The 25,776-nt window shown below is 63.6% G+C and overlaps 1 protein-coding gene across 3 annotated transcripts in view; it reads left to right on the top strand.

Annotated features, from left to right (window-relative positions):
- MTA1 (metastasis associated 1) overlaps nucleotides 1–25,776 on the top strand; it is a 37,755-nt gene that overhangs the window by 6,016 nt on the left and 5,963 nt on the right. For all 3 annotated transcript variants that reach the window (XM_067708195.1, XM_067708121.1, XM_067708268.1), the window contains exons 2-13: nucleotides 7,775–7,842; nucleotides 12,334–12,427; nucleotides 15,553–15,603; nucleotides 16,001–16,127; nucleotides 16,297–16,360; nucleotides 18,703–18,820; nucleotides 21,844–21,946; nucleotides 22,721–22,820; nucleotides 23,446–23,634; nucleotides 24,955–25,029; nucleotides 25,163–25,221; nucleotides 25,613–25,728. In XM_067708195.1, the coding sequence (XP_067564296.1) occupies nucleotides 7,775–7,842; nucleotides 12,334–12,427; nucleotides 15,553–15,603; nucleotides 16,001–16,127; nucleotides 16,297–16,360; nucleotides 18,703–18,820; nucleotides 21,844–21,946; nucleotides 22,721–22,820; nucleotides 23,446–23,634; nucleotides 24,955–25,029; nucleotides 25,163–25,221; nucleotides 25,613–25,728 (1,164 nt within the window). The remainder of the gene's footprint in view (nucleotides 1–7,774; nucleotides 7,843–12,333; nucleotides 12,428–15,552; nucleotides 15,604–16,000; nucleotides 16,128–16,296; nucleotides 16,361–18,702; nucleotides 18,821–21,843; nucleotides 21,947–22,720; nucleotides 22,821–23,445; nucleotides 23,635–24,954; nucleotides 25,030–25,162; nucleotides 25,222–25,612; nucleotides 25,729–25,776) is intronic.

The following is a 25,776-nucleotide window of genomic DNA, read 5'->3' as shown; positions in this document are numbered from 1 at the left end:
CATCATTACTAAGACAAATAGGAACGGTCTGTGTGTATTTTTTACATTTAAATTTGGGTCTATTGAAGTACACTTTTCAACACCCTTTTATGTGTGCGGTTCTTTGAGTTGGGCAGACGCACACCGTTGTGTAACTGCCGCACACGCTTCCACGTGTGTGGTCCTAAACAGGCCAGGAGGGGGAGGTAAGCGGCTAGACTGCTTCCACGACCCGAGTGTCCCTCTTGCCTTCTGTAGTCAGCCCGCCTGCGCCCCACCCCAGCTCTGGCAGCCCCGATCTGCCCCTGTTGCTGCAGATCGCCTTTACAGGGTGTCATGCAGCACGCTGGCTTCTTCATGGGGTGCGGCGCGTCCAGGACTTGTCCTCGTGTCGGTGGCTCATCCTCTGCTTGCTGAATAGGTTCCATCGAATGGACGCACCGAGGTGTATTCAGCAGCGAAGGGACATTGGGGCCGGCTCGGTCCCTCAGGCTGCTGTAACGAGGCGTGAGCCGCTGGGGGCTGGGCAGCCACAGATGCCAACTTCTTGCAGCTCTGAAGGCTGCAGGCCCCAGGTCAAGGCTCCAGCAGCCTCGATGTCTGGGGAGCTCTGTGGGGTCTCCTGTAAGAGCACTAATCCCACTGCGGGCCCCACCTACGCACCTCCCAAAGGCCCTGCCTCCAGATACCATGGCTTTGGGGTTAGGGTTTCAGCGTGACTTTTGGAAGGACCTGATATTCAGATCACAGCTGGGCCATTTCCAGGTTTTTTTATATATAATTTTTTATTTATTTATTTTATTTATTTTTGGCTGCGTTGGGTCTTCGTTGCTGCGCGTGGGCTTTCTTTAGTTGCGGCGAGCGGAGCTACTCTTTGTTGCGGTGCATGGGCTTCTCATTGCCGTGGCTTCTCTTGTTGCGGAGCACAGACTCTAGGCACGTGGGCTTCAGTAGTTGTGGCTCCCGGGCTCTGGTGCACAGGCTCAGTAGTTGTGGTGCATACAGGCTTAGTTGCTCTGTGGCATGTGGGATCTTCCCGGACCAGGGCTCGAACCCGTGTCCCCTGCATTGGCAGGCGGATTCTTAACCACTGTGCCACCAGGGAAGCCCCTATTTCCAGTTTTGGTGGTTGAGTGAAGCCGACCGTGAGCACCTGTGCTCAGCTTTGAGTGTGAACGTTTGTTCTTATGGGTGTTTCTCGTGGGTGAAAGTGCCCAGGGGTGGGGTTGCCTGGTGGAGTCGCCTGTCCGCAGTGCAGCCTCATTACTTTCCAAGGCGGCGGCATTATTTTCCTGTGCTCCCGGCAGCGATGCTGAGGGTCCTGGGTCCTCTGCACAGGAGTCTGACTGGCACACAGGTCATCTCACTAGAGTTTTGCTTCACGTTTCCCTAAGCATCCGTGCTGCTGGCCCCCTTTCCGCGTGTTTATTTGCCGTTCCTGTGCCTTTGGTCAGGCGTCTGGACAAATCCTTTGCCCGGTTTTTAAAATTGGAAAGAAGCTTACTGTTGAGTTGTGAGAGTTTCTTTTATATTCTGGATTTCAGTTGTTTACGAGATATGTATTTTGCAAATTTTCTCTTTTACAAGAGAGAAGTATATGAAGTCTGCCTACCCCAAGGTCACAAAGATTTTATCCTGTTTTCTTGTAGAATTTTTATAGTTCCAGGTTTTACTTGCAAGTGTAGGACCCATTTTGAGTTCATTGTTTCGTGTGTGGTAGAGGTGATGGTTCTCGGGTCCTTCCCCTTTTGCGTGTGAACGTCCAGTTGTCCATCTCCACCTGTTCACCTCTTGACCGCCCCCCCCCCGCCATCTGTAGGCACCTTGGTCCAACCCGTTTGCCATGGTGCCCTTTGTTCCTCCTCTCTTTTCCATTGATGCGGCCATGCTTGTGCCAATCCACGCCGTCTGGATTACTGTAACTTCACGGCAAATCTGGATCAGGTGGGAATCCTCCAACTTTTGTCCTTTTTCTTTTTGGTCGTGCCACGCAGCTTGCGGGATCTTGGTTCCCTGGCCAGGGACTGAACCGGGCCCTTGGCAGTGAGCGTGCAGGGCCCTAACCACTGGACCGCCGGGAATCCCCTGACTGTCCTTTTCCACGTTGTGGAGCCTGTTCTGGCGTCTCGGATTCCCCTGTAAAGGGTAGGATCAGCTTATTGGTTTCTACAGAAAGAAACTGTGGAGTCTTGATTGGGATCACGTTGAAACTATGGTTGAGATCAGTGTGGGGGAGAATTGGCATCTTCACCAGGACTGAGTCCTCTGCTACAGGGACTGGCAGGCTGCGGCCCACTGCCTGTTCCCGTGTGACTCATGAGCTAAGAATGGTTCCTACATTTTTAAACGGTTGAGAAACAAAATCAAAAGAAGAATGCTTTAGGACACATGAAAATGCCATGAAATTCAAATCGCAGTGCCCATAAATAAAGTCGTGTTGGAACGAGCCGTGCTCGCGCGTTTGCGTTTGTCCTCACTGCTCTGGGGCCTCGGTATGGCCGAGCGGCGGCGAGGTCGCCTCACCTGCTCACCTGCCCACCTGCGGTGCCGTCGTTGCGAATCACACCTACGTGTCGCAACTCAGCAACTCGGAGCCCTGTCTGCATCCCCGTCCCCGCCGGGCGAGCAGGGCACCCGGGCTTGGGAGGTGGTGGGTTTAGGGGCGTGGGCGCTGTGCCGAAGGGACGCAGCGTGTGTGGGTGCAGCCGCAGGGCTCTTTCACGGAAGTTCGCGAACCGGACAAGAGCCTCCAGCGGGGTCTGCTTGCTCATCGGCTGGGCAGGCGAAGCCGGTTACTGGTGGTGGCGTCATTCAGTCGTGGCGGTGGCAGCTGGCCGAGGAGCAGCCTTTGGGAGGCTGGTTGCCCGGGTTGAGGGGCTGGGAGTGGGCACGGGGTGCGCGGGATGGGCTCCCCATGAGGAGACCGGCCTCTGTGAAGAGTCCGCCTGGACCAGGCACAGCCGAGATGTTCAAAGAAGTGGGGAAAATGCCAGCCTCGTGCCGACTGAAGCGGGCTCTACTAGGATGCTGTGTCTGCCCGGCTGGGCTCGGGGAGCCGGGGGGACGTCGTTTCCGGTGCGGCCACCAGGGCATGGCGGGACAGGTCAGCCTGGATCGGAGCCCTCCCAGCACAGCAGCGTCCAGTCTGTGGGGCCTGATGGCGTGGAGAGGCGCGGGGCTGGCATCCTGCTCGTTGCACTGGGTCATCCATCCTCTCCTGTCCTTGGACATCGGGCTTCCTGGTGCTCAGCCTTTGGACTCAGGCTGATTCTCGCCACTGGCTCCGGTCCCCAGCTTGCAGACGGCAGATCATCTGACCTCTCAGCCTCCAGACCCACGTGAACTGACTCGTAGGACAGACTGCTATGTGCGCGAACAGAATTTGGTGTATGGAGCAGAACGGCTCGGCTGGACTCCTGGACAAAGCTTGTTAACACATCAGGTGCCTGGAGCCCGTGGTCCGTCGGGCTGCTTGTCAGCAGGCGTTTGTGCAAAATGTTGAGTCTCGTGCTTCATCCCACCTGTTGTGTCAGCGGTGAGCTGCACTTGACCTCGAGGAGTCAGCCGTCGTCAGTTCTGTGAATTTTTATCAGAAGTGGAAGCTGAGGACTTCCCTGGTGGTGCAGGGGTTAAGAATCCGCCTGCCAGTGCAGGGGACACCGGTTTGACCCCTGGTCCAGGAAGATCCCACATGCTGCGGAGCAGCTAAGCCCATGCACTGTAACTACTGAGCTCGCCTGCTGCAACTACTGAAGCCCGCACGCCTAGACCTAGGCTGTGCTACACAATAAGAGAAGCCACTGCTCGCCGCAACTAGAGAAAGCCTGTGCGCAGCAGTGAAGACCCAACACAGCCAAAATAAAAGGTGGAAGCTGAATATCTTGACTTGCCCTACCACGCAGCAGCTTGAGGGCGTAGCAGTGGTTAAATTTTACTGTGATTTCTTAAATTTGGGGCAGAAATTGGAATTTTTCAGAATGAGGAGAACACTCAACCACGAGTATCAAACGCTGAGTGCCTTTGGAAATTCGTTTCTGCTGCATGCTTGATGATGGCCCTTTGTGAACTCATCTCAGAATTGCATGAAATGGCCCTTCCTGCAGACTTATACTGTGGTACATCCATCTTGGTGATGACTGACGTTGTTTGAATCCCAAACTGCTTTATACGGTTTCTTACCGTCAGATGTTAAAACGAGAAATGGGATCTCCATTCCGACCCAGATTTGCATCGGGCATGTTTTCTGCGTTCAGACCACAGTCCCCGCAGTGTGTTCTGGGCCGCGGTGCGCGTGCGAAGGAGGTTTCTGTGTTTCAGAAGCCACGTAGCTGCCTTGAGGAGCTGCCCCACCATCTGTACTGTGTCACCTGCTGCAGTTCTGGGTCAGCAAAGCCATCACACTCATGGCTGAGTTTAGTACAACAAAAGGATATACACCAGAATCAGCAGAGGTAAAAAGGTCAAGGCTTCCAGCTGGCCTGTCCCAGGGCCCCAGGTGGTGAGACCACACGCAGCTCGATGTCCAGGCTGTTTATCCAGGTCGGTCACGTAGCCATGACTGACCATCAGCGTGGCTGGCCTTAGTGTCCAGCCCTCCGGAGGTCAGGTTGATCTCTGGCCCACCACAGATCACACTGTCGGCATGGTCTGTGTGGCCCGTGCCCCCAGGTGGGCAAAGGCTCCCATCAGGCAGGACCCTCCAGGGGCTTTGGGGCAACCTCCCAGGAGCAGGTCAGGGGCCACACCTTCCTTTGGATGTGCAGGGTGTGGATGACCCAGGCCTGCTTGGGTTCACCCTTCACTGCACAAATGCTGAAAGGGAAAGGTCGAGAGAAATCTCAGAGAGTCCAGTACGAGTGTGCTCAATTAAAATTTCATGCTTGCAGATGGATATCGTTGTTTGGGTACTTGTTATGCAGAAAGACATAGAGGCCGCGTCACAGGTCAGCATTAACAGGGACGTTGCGATGGGTTTTCGTGATCCAGAACGTGAACTTGAGCCCCGATGAAGCAAATTGTCCTCCCCCAAAGCAGAATTCCTTAGTAGGCCAGGATTATCACAAAAAAGTATACTCAATTATTATTGTTTGGATTTTAATGTCATTGGCAGAATGTTTGTGGAAATGTATTACGTTAGTACCCAAGTGATGTCTTTGGTTTAGCCTCTTGTTGTGCGAAGCCTGAAGTATTTACTCTCTGGCCCTGTACTGAAAAAGGTTGACGGTCTGTGTTTTGATCCATGATGTCTTATGTTACGATTTATTTAGATTTTGTTGGTTTTTCTCAGTAGCGTTTTGTAGTTTTCAGCATACAGATCTTGGCACAGAGCTTTTGATCTTCAGAGATCTGTAGGTTGTTAATACTTCAGTACTTGTGTGAGCTATTGGAAATGGTACTTTTAATACACTATTTTTGTATCCTATGAGCTTGCTAAACCCTCACTCGTTCGTTTTTCTTTTTTAAGTGAAAGCAGGTTTATGGAGAGGGCAACGCATGCCATAGGCAGAATGCAGTCCATCTCAAGGCACGAGCGGCCCCTCACTCATTAGTTTTAATAGCTTTTTGTAAACTCTGGGAATTTCACTGTGGACAGTCATGTCCTCTGCATTTAGAGAGTTTTCTCTCTTCCTTTCCAATCTGTACGCCTTTCATGTGTGTGTTTGTTCTCCTCGTGGCACCGACCAGGACCTGTGGGTGAGCAGCAGTGCAGGGGATCGACTCCCGTGCCCTCTTCCGGCTTTCGGGGAGGGCACCGTGTTTTCATCAGTAAACGGGACTTCACTGTAGGTTTTTGGTAAACGCCTGCTAGCAGGCGAGGATGTTCCCCTGAATTCCTAGTTTGCGTCAGAGGTTTTTTGTTTTTTAACAAATTTATTTATTTTTGGCGGCGTTGGGTCTTCGTTGCGGTGCGTGGGCTTCTCATTGCGGTGGATTCTCTTGCGGAGCACGGGCTCTAGGCACGCGGGCTTCAGTAGTTGTGGCTCGCGGGCTCTCGAGCGGAGCCTCAGTAGTTGCGGCACATGGGCTTAGTTGCTCCGCGGCATGTGGGATCTTCCCAGACCAGGGCACCCGTGTCCCCTGCGTTGGCAGGCGGGTTCTCAACCACTGCGCCACCAGGGAAGCCCCTGTGTCAGAGTTTTTATCAGGCATTGTGTAGGTTTCGTCAGCTCTTCTGCATCTGTTGAGATGGTTTTTCTGCTTCATTCCACTGCTGTGATTTCGACGTGTCCCCAGGTGTGACTCCCAGTGGTCAAGGGGCGTTGTCCCCTTGCTGGGTGGCCAGCTTCCATGTGCAGAGGTCGTGCTGAGAAGCTGTGCTCCAAGTTGGTGAGGGGCGCTGCCCTGTGGTCTCTCGCGGTGTCCGGCCTTCTGAGCCACCGGGGGCTCCCTGCTCTAGTGCTTTCTGGGAGAGTTCGTGTGGGCTGTGTTCAGCCTCCCTTCCGTGTTCGGTGCGATTCACCAGCGACGCTGTCTGGGCCGGGGAGGGGCTGGGGCTTCTCCCCTCCCTTCGTTCTCCCTTTGGAAGGCGGTTGCCTCTGCGCTCCGTCCTCTTCGCGGGTGCAGGGGAGGCTCGTGTCTCCTCCCGCTGCTGCTGCCTCTCCCCCTCTTGCCTCTTTCTTTGTTCCCCACCTACCAAAGCACGAGTTACAGGCGGTGAAGCCCAGTCCTCAGAAGCTCAGGGCAGCTGCCGGCAGGTGTGTAAGTGCCGCCCGGGCACAAGACGCACAGTCCCCCGAGCCCCCCGCTGCCCCGTGTCCAGGGCACCTTTCCTGGCGCTGCCGGGACTCTGTCGCTGGACGCAGACCTGCTGTCTGCCTCCCGGGGGAGCGTTTGGGTGGTTTCCAGTTCCTGACACGCAGGAGTAATTATTTCAGGTTTAATTTGCTCTTTATCTAGTTTCTTAGAACGAAAGCTTGGATGATTGATTTGAGACCCTTTTATAAAAACTGCTTAGTTGAGATAAAATCTACATGTGATAAAACCCGCCCATCTGGAGTGTACGGTCCAGTGAGGTGCAGCGTGGCCGCAGTCGCCCTGAAACAAGCTCGTGCCGGCCGGCCCCTCCCGCAGGCCTCTCTTTGTCCAGCCAGCCTCCGGGCACACCCCTCCTGTGATCCCTCTGGGGTCTTCACCTCCGTCCGGGGGCACCTGGGCCGTGTGCACATGCAGGCCTCAGCGGACTCCAGCCAGGACAGCCTCCCGGTCAGCCGTCCCCTGCGGGGCTGGTCTCGCGGCTGTCCTGGGCTTTCCCGGGTGGACCCCGGGGCCTCCCTGAGCCAGAGCCCCACTCGCCCTTGGGGGCGTTGGGGAAACGGAGAGCACGTGTGGTTTTTCTGTGAGGGGAGCCTGTGCTGACTTGAAGTCTGGGGGACCCGGCAGGGCGGCAGCACCCTCAGGACCCCGCTCCCCTGGGCCCCCGACCTCGTGCCGCCCCGGCGAGCTCCGTTTCTCCTCCACCCGGAAAGCCCCGGCCTCCGTTCAGCTCTTTTGTCTTTGGAGGAGAGGTGGTGGGACGCCGGGGGATGTGCATGGGGGGATGGCCGGGGCCTGGCAGCCTCCATGCCGACGTGGTCTCTGGGGCCGGCCGTAGCAGTGCCTGTGACCGTCCTTCCCGCCCTGGCGGTGCCGCTCTTGGGGCCCCCTCCGGGCCGGCTGCAGCCCCCGCGGCCCCCCACACCCCGCCTGAGCCTGGCCCCCGCCTGCCGCCGCAGATGCAGCCGGGCCGCGGGCGAGCGGGGGGCCGGCTCCCAGGCTGGCGGACTCGCGAGGCTGACGCGCTCTCGCCCGTTTGCAGACTACGTCTACTTCGAGAACTCCTCCAGCAACCCGTACCTGATCCGGAGGATCGAGGAGCTCAACAAGGTAGCGTGCGGCCCCGTCCCTGCTGGGGGGCGGGGGTGCCCCTCCCCGGAGAGCCCACCCCTGCGGGTCCCTGGTAGGGTGTTAGGAGAGGGTCTGGGTTGGATGGTTCCAGCTGAGGAGTGAAGGAAGCCGCCTGGGTGCCCACAGCCCGAAGGTCCCCTGCCCGTCTCCCTCCTCTCTCGTCCCACGTCTGCCGAGCGTCCTGGGCAGGCGGTTACGAGTGGATTAGGGGGCGGGGCCCTCCTGGGCCTGGTGGGGCGCGGTGGGCGTGGGCTCACAGGTTCAGAATGGCCTCTTTGGTCAGAGGAGTGGGCGCTGTCCCGTGCAGACCCCCAAGCCCGGTGGGGGAAGCCCCCCCACGTCTCCTGCCGCCCTCCTTAGTTGGAGGCGTTGGCGGGGGTACTGGGGGAGAGGGCATCGGTGTGACCCTCCTCTGAGGCCACGGCTGCGGCCACGGCGGTGCCCGGTCGGCAGGGCCCTTAGCTCTGCCGCTTCTCTCTCCCCTGGTTCCTGCAGAAGGGCGGCTGTGGACCCCCGCCCTGGAGCAGCCCCCGTCCCGGAAGCCCTGTTGTCACTCGTGTTGGCTAGGGGCCACCTTGTTGTGCCTCCGTGTGGCCAGCAGGGGAGGGGCTGCTTTCCTGGACCTCAGGCCTTGGGGCGGTGCAGCCGATTCTCAGGACCATGTAGGGTGGGGCGGGAAGGTCAGGGTGCCGGTCTCCCAAGGATCAGACTAGCCGTGGCGGCACCCCCACCCTAAGGCCGTGCCTGCTGGGACCAGGAGATGGGCGGCGTGCCCGTGCCCCGAAGCCTCAGCCCCGGCCTGGGCGTGTCAGTGACCGGGGCTGGGGGCGGTGGCCGGATGTCCCATGAGGCCACCACACCGCTGGAACCAGTACGCTGGCGGGCGCCTCCCCCGAGCCCTGCTTTCCGCCCACTGGAGCCGTAGGGCGGAGGGTGCAGCCCGTGCCCGCGGCTGCGATGGGAGCAGGTGTCTGTCCCGCCCCACCCCGTGCAGATCACTGAAGGCGTGGCTGGGGGCCAGGCCTCTGCGTGGAGTCGTCCTGGCAGGCGGGGCCGTGGCAGCCTGTGGTCGCAGGGTGGCCACGGTGCCCTCACTCTGGCCGCGACACGCCACGTGTGTGAGGGAGAGGCAGTGCCGCCCCGTGAGGGTGGACGCAAGTGTGGGCACCAGGAAGCTCTGCCGGGTGGGGTGGTGGAAAGGGGCGTGGGTCCAAAGCACCGGGGAGCACGGATGTCTGCTGTGGCCCTCGGGGTCCTCGGAGCCCTGCACCCCTGCTGGCCTCCCCTTCCACCCCACGGGGCATGGGGGCTTCGTCCCGGCTGGAGAGGTGGGCACAGCCCAGGCGATTGTAGTTCAGGCAGGGGCTGAAAACGGGGTCAGTTTGAGGGCCCTCCCCTGACGGCCCCAGGATGCTGGGCAGCCTCGTGTGCAGAGGGAGTGGAGACGGAGGGTGCTCTCTGGGGGCAGATCTGAGCCGCTGGCGTCGCGTCCCAGCAAAACGCCTGCTCTCAGCCTGCGACCTGGACGGAGCAGGGAGGACGGCTTCCACCGTGAGATCCATCAAAAGAAACCGAGGAGAGAGCTGATGAGGGCGCAGAGGAAACTGAGGCCAGACGAGCCGGGGGCATCCTCAGAGAGACGTGGCGGCCGCTGTGACTGGGGAGACTCGGGAATGAGAAGAGGCTCCTGGAAGTCAGTAGCAGAAACTGGGACGAAAACACAGAGAGAAAACTCAGAAAAGTAGAGAGTCCTCCAACGGCCCAACGTCCAGTTAGTAGGAGTCAGAGGAGACGAGGGCCCTGCAAGCAGAGGAGTGGCCTGAGAAAATGCCCCCACCCCAAGGTCCTCCAGAGCCACAGCCCCGTCCAGCCCCCAGGACAGCGGGCGCCCCGGCGGAGGGCACCCTGCGGGCCGCTGACCAGTCCCCATGCCGCCGCCCAGAGCAGCGGGGGGTGGCGCGGGGTCCTGGCGGGGCCCTGGAGCGGACCCTGGAGTGAGCACTGAGGGGTCAGGAGGAAGGGGGGGCATGTAGACTGGGGCAGGGGGCGCGGGGTTGCTCTGCGCTTTGTCTCTTTTCTGTAAATGAAAACAAGTCTAAAATGAGTTTCCTTGGCAAAGCCCAGCTCTTTTGAGCCCCTCGGAGCCCCTCTCCTGGGCAGTGCCTGACACCAGTTCCCCCGGCCCTCCCGGGACCTTTCAAAGTAACTGTCGAGTTTTCTTCTTAGAACTTTGATTGGATGTATGTGGCATTTACGTTGTTTTCATGAAGAGTTGAATCTTTACACTGCTGGAGAAAATTGCTGTTGTGAAAGCAGGGGGAAAGGCTGGCGGGGGGGTGAGAACGGGGGTGCGTGGAGGGGGGCGCGGAGGGCAGACCCTCGGGACAGGCGTGGGGGGGGCGGCGTGGGGACCAGGCCCCGTGCGGGCCGGCTGGGTGCCAGCCAGGCAGGAGAGGCCCAGAGGGGACCAGAGGACGGGCGGAGGCCTCCCGGGAAGCCTCTGTCGTGGGATTAGAAGCCAGGTTTTAGGGAGGCAGGTTGGACTGTGGGGTGTGGGAGTCTCCGAAAAGTCCAGCAAAGATGAAAGGCAGACGCCGCTGACCCCAGTGGGACATCTCCCCGCATCCCACGTTGTCCTCCAGCAGGGTCCTCCTGGGGGGCCAAGGACCCCACTCCGCCTGCTCCCGAGCCGTAGCCACCCCCAGCCTGTGGGAAGGCCCCCTGCCGTCCTGCCCTCGCTCCCGGGCCGCTGAGCCGGCCTCCGTGGAGACAGGAAACGGGCGAGGGTGCCCTGCGGTCGTCCCAGCTTTCCTCCCACAGGCCCTTTGGGACCCCAGCCCGGGGGGAGATGCAGGCAGGTGCAGGAGACACGTGGGGGGTGTGAGGGGCGAGGCAGCAGGGGTCCAGGCAGAGCACCGGAGGGAAGAGCGCTCTGGAGCCCTGGGTCTCCAGGGTCCGGCCCAAGCCAGGCTCGCAGAGCTGAGGTTGTGCGGAGCAAAGCACAACCCCAGGAGGTGCACGTTCTCGGGGGCCCCTGGGAGGGGCTGCACCTGGTGTGGATCCAGGAGGGGGCATTGCTGCGACTCCACAGGCCCGCTGGGGGCAGCCTCCGTGGCTCAGAGACTCAGACAAAGCCCTGAAGACGCAAGGCCCAGGTGCTCCTGGAGGCCGGGACCGTGGCTGCCGCGGGACGCTCTCGCGTGGTCCTTCTAGACTCTGTCCAGTTGCTTCTGTGGTCCTGACGCGGTGTCAGATCATCTCCATCGTGTTGAAGGCCCCTCGTCGTTCCAAGCTCAGCGGACAGTCTCCAGGACCATTTCTACGAGGCGCTTTTCGGTCTGGGAATCCCATCTTGCAAAACTCTGGGCACCCTTGAACACTGCAGATGTTTACGGGTCTGACACAGCCGTGCCGACAAGCTGACAAGTCGTGCTTCTAAAAACCCAGTCTCCACATGCCGAAGACGGACGCGTCATCTTCAGGCCCTCACGCTCACTTGTTTTGATACTTGATCTCAGCTTTCCTGGAAGAATTCTGCATGCCCTTTCTATTCCTTCGTGGACTGGAGTGAGGATGGTTTTCATCAGCGTGCACTCTGCAGTTTTGTGATGAACCTGTAAAGCAGCGGAGTTGATAGCACTTTTAACTTACGCTCAGTGATGTGAAAAATTCCGAAGGCTTTTTCTTGGGAAAAATTCCTGGTCTAATGGAATTTAATAACTAAAAGGGAAATACTTTTCATAAAGATAATTTTGTTTAATGTTATAAATGCTGCTGTGCTAAACTCTACAAAGATTAGAATTGTGATAAAATCCTTGCATTATTATTAAAATTTTTGTAAACTTGTTAGTTAAGAAGAAACACGTTCTCGGTATGAGGTTACCACCCCGCGGGCCTCACGGCGTCCTTGCTGCTGCTCGTTCTGTCCACGTTCGTTGGACGCTTTGCAAGCCCGGGTGCGGGAGCTGCCGGGTGGAGGTCAGTCCTGGCCGCTGCCGCCCATCCTGGTGCCGAGGCCGACGCTGAGCCCCGCCGCGCTGCCCTGCCCCTTGGAGGCGGGTCCAGGCCTCAGGGCCGCGCCTCTCGGGTGCTGCCCAGGTTTCTGCTCGTGGCGGGTGACGGAGGTCCGCAGTCGTTGTCCTTGATCACACCCCCTCTGGTGCCCGAAAGGAAGGGGCAGCTCCCGAGGCCAAGGCAGAGCTGGCCTTTCTGGTGGCCGGGGTCCACCTGGTGTCCTCAGGCGGCTCGGGATAGGACAGGAGTCGGGGGTGCAGACTCGGTTTAGGTCCGGTGTGCGTCCCCTCCGTCAGCCAGCGTTGCCGCTGCCCTCCAGGGCCCTCCCTGGGGCATGGGCTCCGCATGACGAGCCCGTCCCTGGTCACACCTGAGGCCCCGTCTGGGGGACACCCCTGCGGGGAGCCGCAGGCCCGCGGGGGCACGCGTGCCTTAGACCCTGCCTTGCTGTTGCAGACGGCCAACGGGAACGTGGAGGCCAAGGTGGTGTGCTTCTACCGAAGGCGGGACATCTCCAGCACGCTCATCGCCCTGGCCGACAAGCACGCCAGTGAGTTTCCCAGCCCCCCTCTCCAGCCCGCCTGTAGCTGCACCTCAGCCCCCGGGCGGGTGTAGACTGAAGTCCTTGCATGTCCCTGGGGCCTCCTTCCTCCTCTGAGAAGCGACCCTGGCCGTGCTTGTCCTAGGGTGTGGCTGCGCTCATCTACCTGAGGAGTTTAATTGGGGGACTTTGCAGATCCTTGGTTGGACCACTCCTTGGATGGCGCAGGGAGTGCTGGGCCCTGGGCTCCAGGCCTGTGGCGGGGAGGGGCAGGGCCGCTGGCGCTCTTGTCCAGGCCAGGCCTCTGCGCCACGCAGGGTGGCCGCAGGCTGTGCAGCCGACCCTGAGGGAGCAGCCGGTTCTTTGCCGGCCTTGTCTGGCCTCATGGGAGGATGGGATCCCACCTTTGGGTTTTGGCCTCTGTCAGCAGCGTCCCTGTGGCACGCCAGTGGTGGACCCTGAGGCTGTGCCCAGAGGGGACAGAGATGGGATACAGTGCCTCTCAGCCTCCCACCCTAAAGCCTGTGCCCACCACCCCAGCACTCTGGCCTCCCGGTGCCGAGGAAAAGAGCCGGGGTCTTGGGGGTGCACAGCTGCGTGGCCCAGTGGAGTGGTCTGTGCAGTCGCTGGCCCTGCAGGTGTCAGCACGCGGGCTCGCGTTCATGCTGTCAGGACGCTGACGGGGGCCTTGGGGGTGGCCCTGGCGGTAGGTGACCTGGGGGTGTCGATGACAGAGGATCTCCTCCCCGTGTCTGCTGCTCAGCCCAGAGCGACTGCAGCCCCTGCCCCTCGGCACACGGCGCGCTGTGTCCACGGGCCCAGGCTCTCCTGCTCTCAGGCCCCCGGGGGGAGCTTGGCCAGGTGTTAGGCCCTGAGACCCGTGGGAGGAGGGGGTCCTGCAGAAGTGTTGGAGCTGGCAGGGTGGGCAGAGGCCCTGCGGTGCCGGCGGGGCTTCTGCGTGCAGGGAAAGCTCCTTGCCGGGGACTTAGAGCCAAGCTGCAGGGAACACGTGTCACACGCACGGGGTGTGCTGCTCTGAGGAGGCCACCCGCTCCCACCAGCTCACCGCCTCTCAGTGCGGGGCCTCGGCTGTTTTCTCAGGAGCCTGTACTGCCTGCTCCGTCTCGCAGTGGTTTGTGCAGAAACCACGTTTCTCGGGGTTGACTCTCCTGGCGTGCGCATCTGTGAGCTCACTGCAGCTGGGGCGAGGCTGGTCCACCTCGCTGCCCAGGGCCTCGCCCAGCGTCAGGGCATGGGTGTAGGGACACTCTGCGGGCCCTTCTGGCAGGAGGGGTAGAGACCCAGGGGAGCCCACTGCACGGTCAGATTAGCTATTCGAGTTTCTTCTGGGCCCGGGGGCCTGAGGGACAAGCTTCCGCCCTGCCCCTACCAGGACGTCCAGCCCCTGGTGCAGCACAGATGCCCTGGGGCCACACAGGCCTCCCCGGAACGGTAGAGCCCTTGCTGGGGTCTCCAGGCCACATTCTGCTCCGCCACGGCCCTGTCTCGAGGTGTGTGGCCCCCTCCCACAGAGCTGTCCTGAGACCAAGGCCTTGCCCGAGGGGACAGTGGGCACAGGTGACAGGTCCTCCCTGCAACCCCCCAGAACCAGCTGCAGGGGCTCGGGAGAGCCAGTAGGGTGTGTGAGCTGAGCTGGCGTAGGGTGGGAGCCCAGAGCCTGCCTGGGCCTTGTGGGGAAGGCCCCCCAGCTCTGAGCCCAGGGCCCGGGCACCCTGGATCCCAGAGGGAGGGGCTTTTGTGCCAGGGGCCATGTGCCCTGGGTTCCTAGAGGCCAAGCGCCACAGCCCACGCTCGTTTGAGGGTCCGCTGGGGACAGGGTCTGGGGGCTGTGGGGAGGCTCTCTCCTGGTCTCCCGGGGGCTGGAGGTTGGCCTGGCCCAAACCCTGGCCACCCCTGAGGCCTTAAGCGTGGCCCTGGGGTGTGCGTTGCTGGGTCCCTCCTCACCGTTGCTGATGGCAGGGAGCCCTGGTGGGCTGGGGGTCTCAGAGCCACTGTGAGCTAGTTTCAGGACAGGGAGGGGTGGTGCCTGCAGACCCGGAATGGATGCCCAAGGGCCTGTCGCGGGCAGGGGCCAGGGTGGCTGCCCCCGGCCCGGTCCCTAGCCATGCTGCGGGGCCAGCGGGGCCGTCACCGGACAGGCGTGAGCAGGATAAGGTGTGGGGGTGGTGGGCCGGCTTCCGGGTGCTTGTGACGTCCCCGGGAGTGGGCAGGGAGGTGCCGAGGCCAGGCTCCCATCGCCCACGGCCCGGGCAGACTGGCCCTGCCCCTCTTCCCCCAGCGCCCCCGCCCCTAGCCTTGACCTCCGTCTGAGCTGCTGCAACCAGGGTTTTTTTGGGGGGGCGGGGGGCGTGTCCCCTGCCCAGGGGCACCAGGACTCCTTGCAGCCACCACAGGAGGGCAGCAGAGGGCCAGGGGCCTTGTGGTGGCCCAGAGCCTGGGGGGGCTGGGCTCCACGCCCCTACCTTTGGGTCTTGGGGCAGAGGATGGGTTTCGCCATGCGTCTGGCTTCCCCCACCCCACTGTGCACGACCCCAGACCGCCAGTGTGTGTTTGGGGGCACTCCAGCCCCAGGGCTGCATGTGCTGGGGTCCACATCGTGGAGACCTTCCACAGCCCCACCGCATGCCAGTTTCGAGTTTCAGGCTTTCCCTGTGCCCATCGATGGCCCAGCCCTGGAGGTGTGGCCGAGGCCCCCCGGATCACCATCCGCAGGCAGGAAGCACGCGTTGCTGACTGGCCTTGGGACACGTCCCCCGCCCCCGCCCCCCCACGCTGTGGCTCGGCCGTGTCCCCCGCCCCGTCCTTGCTTCTCCCGACTTCGTAGGGGCAGGTGTGTTCTGTGTGCAGGTAGCAGGGCCTCGCTGCCCAGGCTTGTCTGGGGCTCTGCTTGGAGAGTCTTGGGCAGCGTGGGCGTGGGGTTGGCAGGAGCTGAGGTCAGCTAGTAGGGATGTCCAGAGGCTCAGGTGTTCTCTGTCTTTGGCTGGGTGGTCCGCGGCCCCCTTGTCCACCCTGCTTCCTGGCCTCACAGCCCTCAGTCCAGGCCGGGCAGGGAGTGAGTAGCGCGGCACGCTGTCGCTGACCCGCCATCTGGGTGCTGTCTGTCTGTTACACAGCCCTGTCGGTCTGCTATAAAACCGGATCGGGGGCCGACAACGGCGAGGAAGGTAAGAGCCGCCCCTGCGGGAGGGTCCTGAGGTCTGTGCGCCGGGCTGCCCGTGTGCCCGCGCCTGTGTGCCCTGCTGTGAGGCAGGCCTGAGGGGTTCCTGGTGCAGGGAGGGCTGCGGGGCATGGTGGGTCCTGCCCCCCTGTCCTGGACGTGCAGCAGCTGCTGTCTCGCTTTCCCTTCTTTCTCTGACGTGCTGCTTCCCGGGCCAGCACAGGACATTGTCCTCCTTCCTGCTCAGATGCCCGGGGCTTCTGGGGTGCGCTGCGGGGACCTACACTGCCACCTGCCCCGGGTCCAGCGTGGGGAGGGGCCTGTGCAGCCAGCGTGTGGGCCTTTGTCCAGCCGCCTGAGCGTGTGTCTCTGGGACCAGCTCACAGGAGCTCTGTGTCCTTCAGGTGAAACAGAGGAGGAAATGGAGAACCCAGAAATGGCAGACCTGCCCGAGAAGCTCAAGCACCAGCTGAGGCATCGAGAGCTCTTCCTCTCCAGACAGCTGGAGTCACTGCCCGCCACCCACATCAGGTACCCGGGGGCCGGGGGCGGGCCCGAGGGAGTCCCGCTACCCACGTCAGGTGCCCGGGGGCCGGGGGCGGGCCCGAGGGAGTCCCGCCACCCACGTCAGGTGCCCGGGGGCCGGGGGCGGGCCGAGGGAGTCTGCCCAGCTCCCCTGACGCGCGCCCTTATCTTACAGAGGGAAGTGCAGCGTCACTTTGCTCAACGAGACTGAGTCCCTCAAGTCCTACCTGGAACGGGAGGTGAGGCCCGGCCGTGGGCTGGGGCTGGGGCTGGGGGGGGGCAGAGGCGGATCCTGGCTCCGCTGGTCTGGTCTGGGTGGGCGTTGCTGCTCCCACCTCACGCTGGGCTCAGGCCCTTCCCCGCCCGTGGCGCCCTGAGGCCAGGCGCCGTCACGGCCCTTCCCGGTGTCCCGTGCAGTCCCCACTCCTCGCACCTCCAGAGTGAGGGCCCAAAGTGGGCGTGACGGCTCCCGGGGGTCTGCTCTCCCCACCACCCCCCGCCCCCCAGGAGGGGCACGACTCGTCCTGGAGGGGACGATGGGACCCGTGCTGGCCGCCGTGGTCGCCGTCAGGCTTCCCCAGCGGGCGTGTGGCCCTGCAGCAGTCCAGGCCACCGTCTCCAGTCTTCGCTGGGTTGACCCACGACTGTGTTGGCCAGGCAGCCAGAGGATTTCTGAGCTTAGGAAACCGAAACCGTAGTGCTGCCAGGGTCTGGGGCCAGGGCACCGACCTCCTCATCCCAGACCAGGGTGGGAGGGGAGCCACGGCGGCCGGTGCCTGGGCCTTGCTGTGACCCCCGAGCTGCTCGCCCTGAGCCCGCGGTGACACCCAGGGCGGGTGCGTGCTGCCCGCCCAGCGCCCCTCCCCCGAGGCGGAACTACCGAAAACGTCCCCAGAGGGTGCACGCGTGAGTCCTGGGAGCAGCGAGAAGCGTGGTTGGGGACGATGGCAGGCCAGCGGGGTCAGGAGCGGCGCGGGCACGGGTGTTAACCTAGTGGGACAGGTCGCAGTGTAAGGGAGCTCCTGGGGCCAGGCGAGGAGTGGTTGTGGGTCCGGGGTCCCCTCCCTGCGTGTCCCCACGCACTGCGGGCTCCCCTGGGACCTGCGTGCGGCCACCCCGCAGCTCCTAGCAGGAGTGTCATCGTCTGTGGGCGACGCTTGTTCTCAGCCACAGTTCCCTCTCCCCGAGGCAGGGCCCGGCTCTTCCTGGGGGCCCAGAGGGGCAAGGTGGACGGGGGGTCGGACCGTGGACCATGGCGACAGCAGTCCAGCGAGGGAGGGCAAGCCCGGTGCCGTGGCCTCACCGAGGCCTGACTCCATCAGGCGTTGGAGCACCACCAGGAGGACACTGCCTGGAGTCGGCGCTGAAGAGCCCCCAGGGCAGCCCGGGCTCCAGGGAGCCGCCGCGTGCCTGCCCACGGGACAGAGCAGGGGCCGTGGCCCCCAGGCGTGCGTCCACTGGGGGCTGTTGTCTGCAGTTTAGAAAGACCCCTGAGTGACAGCCACACAGAGGTGGTGACGCGGAGGGACGGCCGTGAGCAAAACGGCGGCTGTGAACCACTTGGTGTCCGGCAGTGGCGAGCGCGTGGGCCCCGTTCGGGGACCTGTGTGTGTCCTGGGCGCACGCCTCGTGGTTTCTGCTGCTCTCGCTCACCTGTCTAGGGGTGGGTGGCTCTTAGCCTGAGACGGCAGGCAGCCCACTGGGACGGCCTCCCCTCCCGGTCTGGGCGGCCCCGGGCAAGAATCGACTGACTGCGCCCAGGCCCGCCATCCTGCTCGGGCCTCAGGGAGTCGGTCCTCGGCTGCGGGTGCAGCCGCAGCCTGCACGGACCCGCACCCAGAGGAGCCCTTGGCGCCGACGCAGGAGCTGGCCGCCGCCGGGGAGCAGAGGCCGCGAGAAGCAACCACAAGGGACTAAGAAAGGTGGCACGGGGACACGGGGCCAGGTAGCAGTCCTGGCACGGGGTGCCGTGACCCTCGGTGTACACGGGGAGACCCCCGGGGAAGCCCAGGGTCGGCAGGCTGGTTTCTGCAGAGCAGCCCAAGCCAGCTAAACGCAGCTTCTGAGAAGCAGCTTCGGCACGTGGAGTGCCAGGCAGCGAAGGGCCAGGAGGGCCGGACTGTGCCAGTTCCAGCCGGAACAGCCTGGGCGCAGGTGTGTGGGGTGAAGACAGGCTCCGAGGCTGAGGGCCGCAGGCTGCTGCTCCGCTGACAGCTCTGGGCACCGAGTCCAGAACATTCTGTAACGTAACCCCCTTTGTGTACATCTCCTGTGACAACTGCACGAAAACGGCACTATCTTCTCAAAGGACGTGCCCAGAATCTGTCAGCTTCGTCCCCAGATGCCTTCGGATTTTTGTTGCTGTGAAATGCTCTCATAAACTCAGTTTTCAAACTGTTGCTGTGGTGGGCACGTGGCAGTGTGGGGAACTGGCGCCACAGCCGCCTCCCCTGCGCTCTCAAGCCTGCTGACCCGTCAGCTCTCTGTGTCTCCCCGACGGTCGCCCCTCCCGTCTGCTCACCTCCCACGAGCGTGGCCGAGGGTGCTGTGTATTGACGCCGCCCCGTGTGCTGTTTTCCAGGACTTCTTCTTCTACTCTCTCGTCTATGACCCCCAGCAGAAGACCCTCCTGGCTGACAAGGGGGAGATCCGTGTCGGGAACCGGTACCAGGCGGACATCACCGACCTGCTGAAAGAAGGTAGGGTGGGCCGGGGGGCTGGCGGGGAGGGCGGGGGCCTCTGGGTGTTGGGATGGGGCGGCAAGCCCCAGGACCCCCAGCAGGAGGGGTCGTCGGACCCTCTCTGGCACCTGCAGATTTTGTTTCCTTTCGTCAGTTGTTTTCATAACCTTTTCGAAGCCCTTTTTCTCTCCCAAAAACTCGTTTGAATGGATCTGCCTGTTTCACTGACTTCTGGCAGGTGGTGCCGTCCGCGAGGCTGAAGTGCACGGGGACGCGGTGGCAGCTCCCCTGCCCTTCAGTCCTCAGCAGCCGGGGGGTCGTGGGCGGGCTTAACTCCCAGCTTCTCAGCCCGTTCTGTCCCCGACCAAGCTGCCCAGGCAGGAACGTGGACCCGCGGTGACCAGCAAGGCCGGTGCTGTCTGGCTTGGGGCGCCGTTTGGCGGGCTTCCTTCTGGGGCCATGTGGTTGAGCCCGGGTCACTTGGGTGGTGGCCACATTCAGGCAGCTCAGGTTGACCGGGAGCACGGCAGGGTCCGGGCCTCGTGGTACCCGCCACCTCCCCTCCCCCGCTTCCTTCCTGCGCGGCCGCGTAGTTGCTGTGCGGCAGGCCCGACGGCTGACCTGCGCACTTGCTTGCCCGGGATGGCGCTCTCTTCGGAGCCTGTGCTCCTGCGGAGTGGTCCCCTGTGTGCAGGGTCATCCCCGCGTGGCGCCCAGGTGTCCCTCAGGAGCGCGGTGTCCTCCTGGCGAGCATCCCCAGCACCTGTGGGGCTGCGGGTTGGGCTTGGCTCCCCTGTGGTCTGTGCCTCGGTTTCCCCTGTGCTGTAGAAATGCCAGACGTCCCTTCTTTCCGTGGCTGCTGCTCCTTTCGGGGACGCAACTCCTGATCCCCAGAAGCTGCTCCGCTTGACCTAAACATCCGCTCTCGGCCTGTGTGCATGTTTCCTGCTGCACACACGCGCACGAGCGCACACGCGCGCCACACCTCCCACGCATGTGCATCTTACACACACATACACACACACACTTGCCTCCCCCGTTGGTTGGTCTTGGTCTCTGTCTCTGTCTTATGGGGGTTCCTGCCGCCGGTCGGATGTGAGAAGGAGGGCTAACGGGAAGCACCTGGTGGGGGCGGTTCCCTTTGTTCGTGGGTGTCCGGCTCCGTCCCAGGTGGGGTGAGGCTGCCCTTCCCACCAGCCCTGGCGCTCTGCCCTGTGGTCCTGCCCTGGGGCCACTCGCGTCACTTGTGGGGGCCCCCGCACTTGCGCAGAGTCAGATGCGCTGGCCCAGCTGGTCTCCTGGTGCAGCCCGTCCTCCTGCTGGGGGGGTGCGCCTGGCACCCGGGCCCCGCTCCAGGGATGGGCATCCTCCAGTGGCCCCGTGGGGCCTCCTGGTCTACACCATCCCAGCCAGCCTGGCTGAGGATAAAGGGCCACATCCAGTGGGAAACAGCGGCGGCCACAGGAGAACACTGAGTGGCTGGAACGTCCGAGGACTTTGCTTTCTGGCCAGCCCTGGGTGCTTGGCGGGAGGACGCGTCTCTGGTCTCAGGGTGCCCCGGGGAAGCCCTGCCTGCAGCCCCAGGGCCAGGGGCGGCATCCCTACAGCCCTTCCTCCTCCCGACCCCTGGGCTGCTGGGGCGAGGTGGGGTCGGCCTAGGCCTCAGTTCCCTGTTCTCCTCCTGGAGCCTGGACCCTTCCCAGCGGGTGAAGCTGTGCCCCTGCCTTGGGCGCGTGAGGCGTCTGCAGGTGCACCAGCGGGCTTGGGCGCCAGCTGGGGCCACAGCTAGCTGTGCCCGTGGCTCTGGGCTCAGTTGCCCGGCAGTCGCTGGGGGCTGGTCGCGGCCTGCAGACCTTGGATCCAGGAGTGGGGGCCCTGCCTTCCTTGGTACCCACTGTCCCTGGGGAGGGCTCTCCGTGCCGAGTCACCACCAGGAAGGAGCCTACCCACGACACCGGGAAAATCCCACCTGTGTTCGTCCTACAGATGCAGCCCCCAGGACCCCGACCCCTCAGATCTCTTCGTTCCCACCCCCGGGTCGGTCTGCAGTGCAGGGCTTCTCTCCTGTGAGCCTCTGGCTCGGCGCCGTCCCCTGGGGCCTAGCAGGGCCTGACCTTCCCCGGGGCGAGGGAGCACGTATTTCCTTGGTGACTTCCAGCCGTGCCCGGCCCTGCATGACCGCGCTCGCACAGGGCTCCCGCGGGCTTGCTGAGTGCCGTGAGGGGTCCTGCCCTGGGTCTGGAAGTTGGTCGCCACAGAGAGCGACAGAGGCTGAGAGGGTCTGCAGACGTGCAGGCGGAGCGCCTGAGCTGAGCGGGGTTGTGACCTCGGGGCGGGCGTTCTCTGGACCCTCGTGCTGGCCTCGTCTGCCCCTTGCAGCCTGGAGCACGTGGCAGGTGGCGCTTGGCATGGGCAGCTGCCCAGGAGAGAAACCCTCCTGGCTGGGCCCTGAGCCCCATGCCCACCGCATACAGGGTGAGGAGTGGGGCTCCCGCCTGCAGAGGGAAGAGGCCCCAAGACGGAGGCTTTTGACGCCGAGGGCGCCCTTGGGTGGCAGGCGTGGGTCCGCACTGAGTTGACATCAGTGTCCTCGTTGTGGCAGGGCTGCCGCTGGGGGCTGGGCGCAGCCGCACCCCACCCCGCAGAGCCTCAGAGGAAAGAGTTGATTGGTCAGGTCCGAGCCGCTGCGCCCCTCTGTCCAGCTGGCTGTGCTCCCTGGGCCCTCCCGACGGCACCTCTTCAAGCTCCTCCACGGGGGCCGCGGGCTGCCAGCCCCAGGCGCCCACTGTTTCCAGAGGTGAAGGCCATCGTGTGTTGAGCGCGCCCTGGAGCACTGGGCCCGACCGCCCCGTGCGTGCACGTGCCTGCTCGCGTGTGTGTGCGCACGCGCGCCGTCGCCTCATCCCTGGGCTCACTCGCCCTCCCAGCCCGCTCCCCGCCTCAGCGGCCTGGTACCTCGTCCAACCCTGGGCTCCAAGCGGAGCTGCGGGGGTCTTCTCACGGCCTCGGTGTTCTCACCGCGCAGTGTTTCGTCCTCCTAGGCGAGGAGGACGGCCGAGACCAGGCCAAGCTGGAGACCAAGGTGTGGGAGGTTCACAACCCGCTGGTGGACAAGCAGATCGACCAGTTCCTGGTGGTGGCCCGGTGAGTGCTGGGCTGGGGCGGCCACGTCCTGCCTGACCCCCGGGCGCAAGCCGGCACGGGGCCTGAGCCACTGCCCCGCCCCTGCGGTGGGCGTTGGGTGCCTGTCCTACAGGGCGTCCCCCAGTGAAGGGCCTGGGAGGTTAGAGGGTCCGGGGCCCTGCTCTGTTGAGACCCCCTCGTGGCTCCTAGGGAGGCCTGCAGGGTGGGGCCTGGCCCTTCCCTGAAGGTGGAGCCGGCTCTGGGGGGCTGCTGGGTCCCTGGGTCCAGGAGGCAGCCCGACCTGTGGACCTCAGGGGCCGCCTGCCAGCCGAGGCCACGTAAGCCGGCCGCAGATGGGGGCTCTTTCCCCGGACGGTAGGGCTTGCTCGTCCGGCTCCGGGACTGGGCACATGTGGCCTGGAGGCGCAGGGCCTCCTGGGCACAAAGGGGCAGCCCTCCGAGGAGCAGCTTCTGCCCAGGCCGGCCCCCCAGGGGTCCCTGGGCTGGGACAGCAGGAGGGGAGCTCCTGCGAGCACACGGGGGCCACACGCCCAGAAGGCGCCTGGGCCGGGTGCCGTCGGAAACAGTGTAGGAATGGGGTCCTGAGCCTCAGGACCTGAAGGCTCTCTTTTGTAAGAAGAGGTCTGCAAGGTCTCAGAAACGACGTCCCCGCGCTCCAGACCACAGTGTTCCTTCCCGAGACAGCCGAGTCTGGACGCCTCTGCGTGTCTGGCTTGGTCCGGCCGCTCCTCCTGCTTGTCCGCTCCAGTGGTCAGCGTCTCTCCTCCTCCCCAGCTCCGTGGGCACCTTTGCACGCGCCCTGGACTGCAGCAGCTCTGTCCGACAGCCCAGCCTTCACATGAGCGCCGCGGCCGCCTCTCGGGACATCACCCTGGTAAGTGAGAAGGCCATCGGGCAGCCGCGGCCCTGTGCGTCTGCTCAGATCAGCAGCCGCTGCCCGGGCGGCACAGCCCTCCCTGGGGGGCACAGTGCAGGGCTCTCACTGCCCCTGTGTGGTGACCCTGTCTCATGCTGGTGAGAGGCTGCCGGCCGGCACGTGGTCAGGCCGTACTGGGCCCTTGCTGGTCTGCGGGCCGCACGTCCTCAGCCCGCCCTTCTCTTTCCACACTTGCCACCTCAGAGGCAGCGGCATCTCCCAGAGGACGGCTCGTGCCCTAGGCCGGCCCCTCCTGCCCAGGGCACTTTGGCCCTGGGGTCAGTCACCCACTGTCTGCCGGCTGAGCCCCCCCCTCCTGGAGTCCCGCCCCTGCCGAAGTGGGCCTGGGAGCACACCTGCTCCCCTCTTCTGCTCCGAGCAGCTTGGCCTGTCCCTGTGCTCTCCCCAGAGGCCCCCGGCCGCCCCCCCGAGACTGTCCGTATCCCCTCCCAGGTGGCAGGGAGGGCCAGCCCCTGGGTCCTGTGGCCTCCCACACGGCCCGGGTGTGCCTCCTGCCTGGGGCCGGGCGGGGTGGGGTCGCCCCAGCTCTGGGGCCCAGGCGACCCCGCCTCTCCTGCTGCAGTTCCACGCCATGGACACGCTGCACAGGAGTGTGTACGACGTCGCCAAGGCCATCTCGGCCCTGGTGCCGCAGGGCGGGCCCGTCCTCTGCAGGGACGAGATGGAAGAGTGGTCGGCCTCGGAGGCCAGCCTGTTTGAGGAGGCCCTGGAGAAGTACGGGAAGGATTTCACTGACATTCAGCAAGACTTCGTGAGTACCGGGGCGCAGGTTCAGGGCCCTGCTGTGCCCGCCGGGCCGCCGTTTTTCCGTCCCCTTGTCTGTTAGTGGCTCCGGAGGAAACGCCCAAGGCCGCCTGCTGGGGCCTGGGCTGAGCCACCAAGGCGAGGTCCACGCTGGTGTCGCCGGGGTCCTCGCCGGGCCTTGTTTGACTTGGTTCGTTTGGCTGTGTTGGTTGTTCTTAAGTGGCCGAGCGTCTCCGTGTACGTCCTTGCTTTGTGTCCCTTGCAAGTGTCCACCAGTGAGCCCGTGGGGATTCCAGCACCGGCAGGGCCTGTGCCCTCAGGGGCCCCTCCTGCCCTTACAGCCCCTGAAATACACTTGAACTCATCTGAAAGGTGGCCAACTGGTGGTCACTCAGAAGAGCGCGCCTGTGCAGAGAGGGCGGCAGGGGCGGCCGGGCCGGCCTGACCGCGAGCGCCTAGGAGGGGCCGGGATGCAGCGGCCTCGCCAACATCTGACTCTGAGCAGCACCTCTGCAGTAACGGACGAGGCTGATGCCATAGCACGCACGTCAGAAGGCAGGCGGCAGGCACTACTGAGGGTGGAGAAGCATGTCGGTCCCCAGAGGCCATCAGAGGGACCCGCGCAGCCCCTGGTGCCGTGGACACAGGCCGAGCCCAGACAGCCGGCCCGCTGTGCGAGGCAGATGCACGGAACGTACTGAACACCTAAGCAGGGCAGCAAGGCCTCCTCACACGGAAACAAGCGCAGCGAGGAGGCGGGCGGGACATAAAGCACTCAGCTCGCCACGCCTCCCGCACGTCCCGGCCCCGGTGCGCACAGAGTCTGAATTGTCGACACGCCCGGGAGGACGTCGTGGGAGAATCCGCGCCGCGGGACTCGCCTGAGACTGGCCCGGAGGTGGCGTGGAAACGCAGGGGGCGGGATGGCAGCGGCAAGACTCTGACGGCCACGCTGGACTCACAGGCAGCCTGTGAAGCCCAGAGGTGGCGCCCGCACAGCGGGGGAGCTGGGACCCGGGAGCAGAGTGACCGCGAGGACGTACAGGGGAAGCGTTGCAGCCCACGGTCGTGGGTGGGGCTGGTGTCTGGGCGTCCAGCGCCTTGCGCGACGGGAGGGGGCACCCACCGCCGACCGAGCAGGGCAGAGGTGCCGAAACCGGGGAGGAAGCTCTTGGCGTTGAATGGAGTGTGCCTGAGAGGGAGAGAGAGAGGGCAAGGCCTGAGAGGGGCCCTGACGTGGGCTGGGGGGAGGCTTGCCCCCTCCTGGGTGGGGTTAGCGGCCCCGCCATGCCCCCGCCCGCCCCCTGACGTGCCCCTCTCCCCCCAGCTCCCCTGGAAGTCGCTCACCAGCATCATCGAGTACTACTACATGTGGAAGACCACCGACAGATACGTGCAGCAGGTGAGGGCCCGGCCTGGGCGGGGGCCGAGGGGTCCTGTGGGAACTTTAGGGTGAGGGGGCAGCGTGGGGACTGGGGGATGCCCTCTCCAGACCCACCTGCTGGCCGCCCTGACCCTTTGTTCTGTGTTTGAAGAAACGCTTGAAAGCAGCGGAAGCGGAGAGCAAGTTAAAGCAAGTTTATATCCCCAACTAGTAAGTACGCCCCTCACGGCGCCGTCCCGCGTCCCACGTGGCCCCGTGGTGCCGTCCTGGCTGAGTCCTAGAGAGAGTCGGGGGCCTGTCATCGAAGCCCGTGGTGGCCCGGGGGCAGAGGTGGGGACAGCACAGGGCATCAGGACGGGACCCCACCCGGCCTGGGGTTCAACTCTGAGCTGAGCTAAGCGCAGGCAGATGGAGCTGGGGTGTCGACAAGGTGGGAGCTGCTTCTAGAACTCGAGGGGAGAAAGATCACACACCCTCAGGCAGGGGTCAGCGTCTGCCCTGTGGCCAGGCAGGTCTGGACTGGGGCTGCCGGGCCCCAGAGCCGCGCGCCCAGGGCTTGGTGGTCCCGTGACGTCTTCCCTCTCTCCTTTCCTTACCTAAGTAACAAGCCAAACCCGAACCAGATCAGCGTCAATAACGTGAAGGCAGGCGTGGTGAACGGTGCCGGGGCGCCAGGCCAGAGCCCTGGGGCCGGCCGGGCCTGCGAGAGCTGTTACAGTAAGTGCCCCGCCTGGCATCTGGGTGCCCCTAGCCCACAGCCCTGGG

Source organism: Pseudorca crassidens, chromosome 1, assembly GCF_039906515.1.
Source record: "Pseudorca crassidens isolate mPseCra1 chromosome 1, mPseCra1.hap1, whole genome shotgun sequence".
NCBI lineage: Eukaryota > Metazoa > Chordata > Mammalia > Artiodactyla > Delphinidae > Pseudorca > Pseudorca crassidens.
The sequence above is the reverse complement of the archived record's forward strand: the minus strand, read 5'-3'. Positions and strand labels throughout refer to the sequence as shown.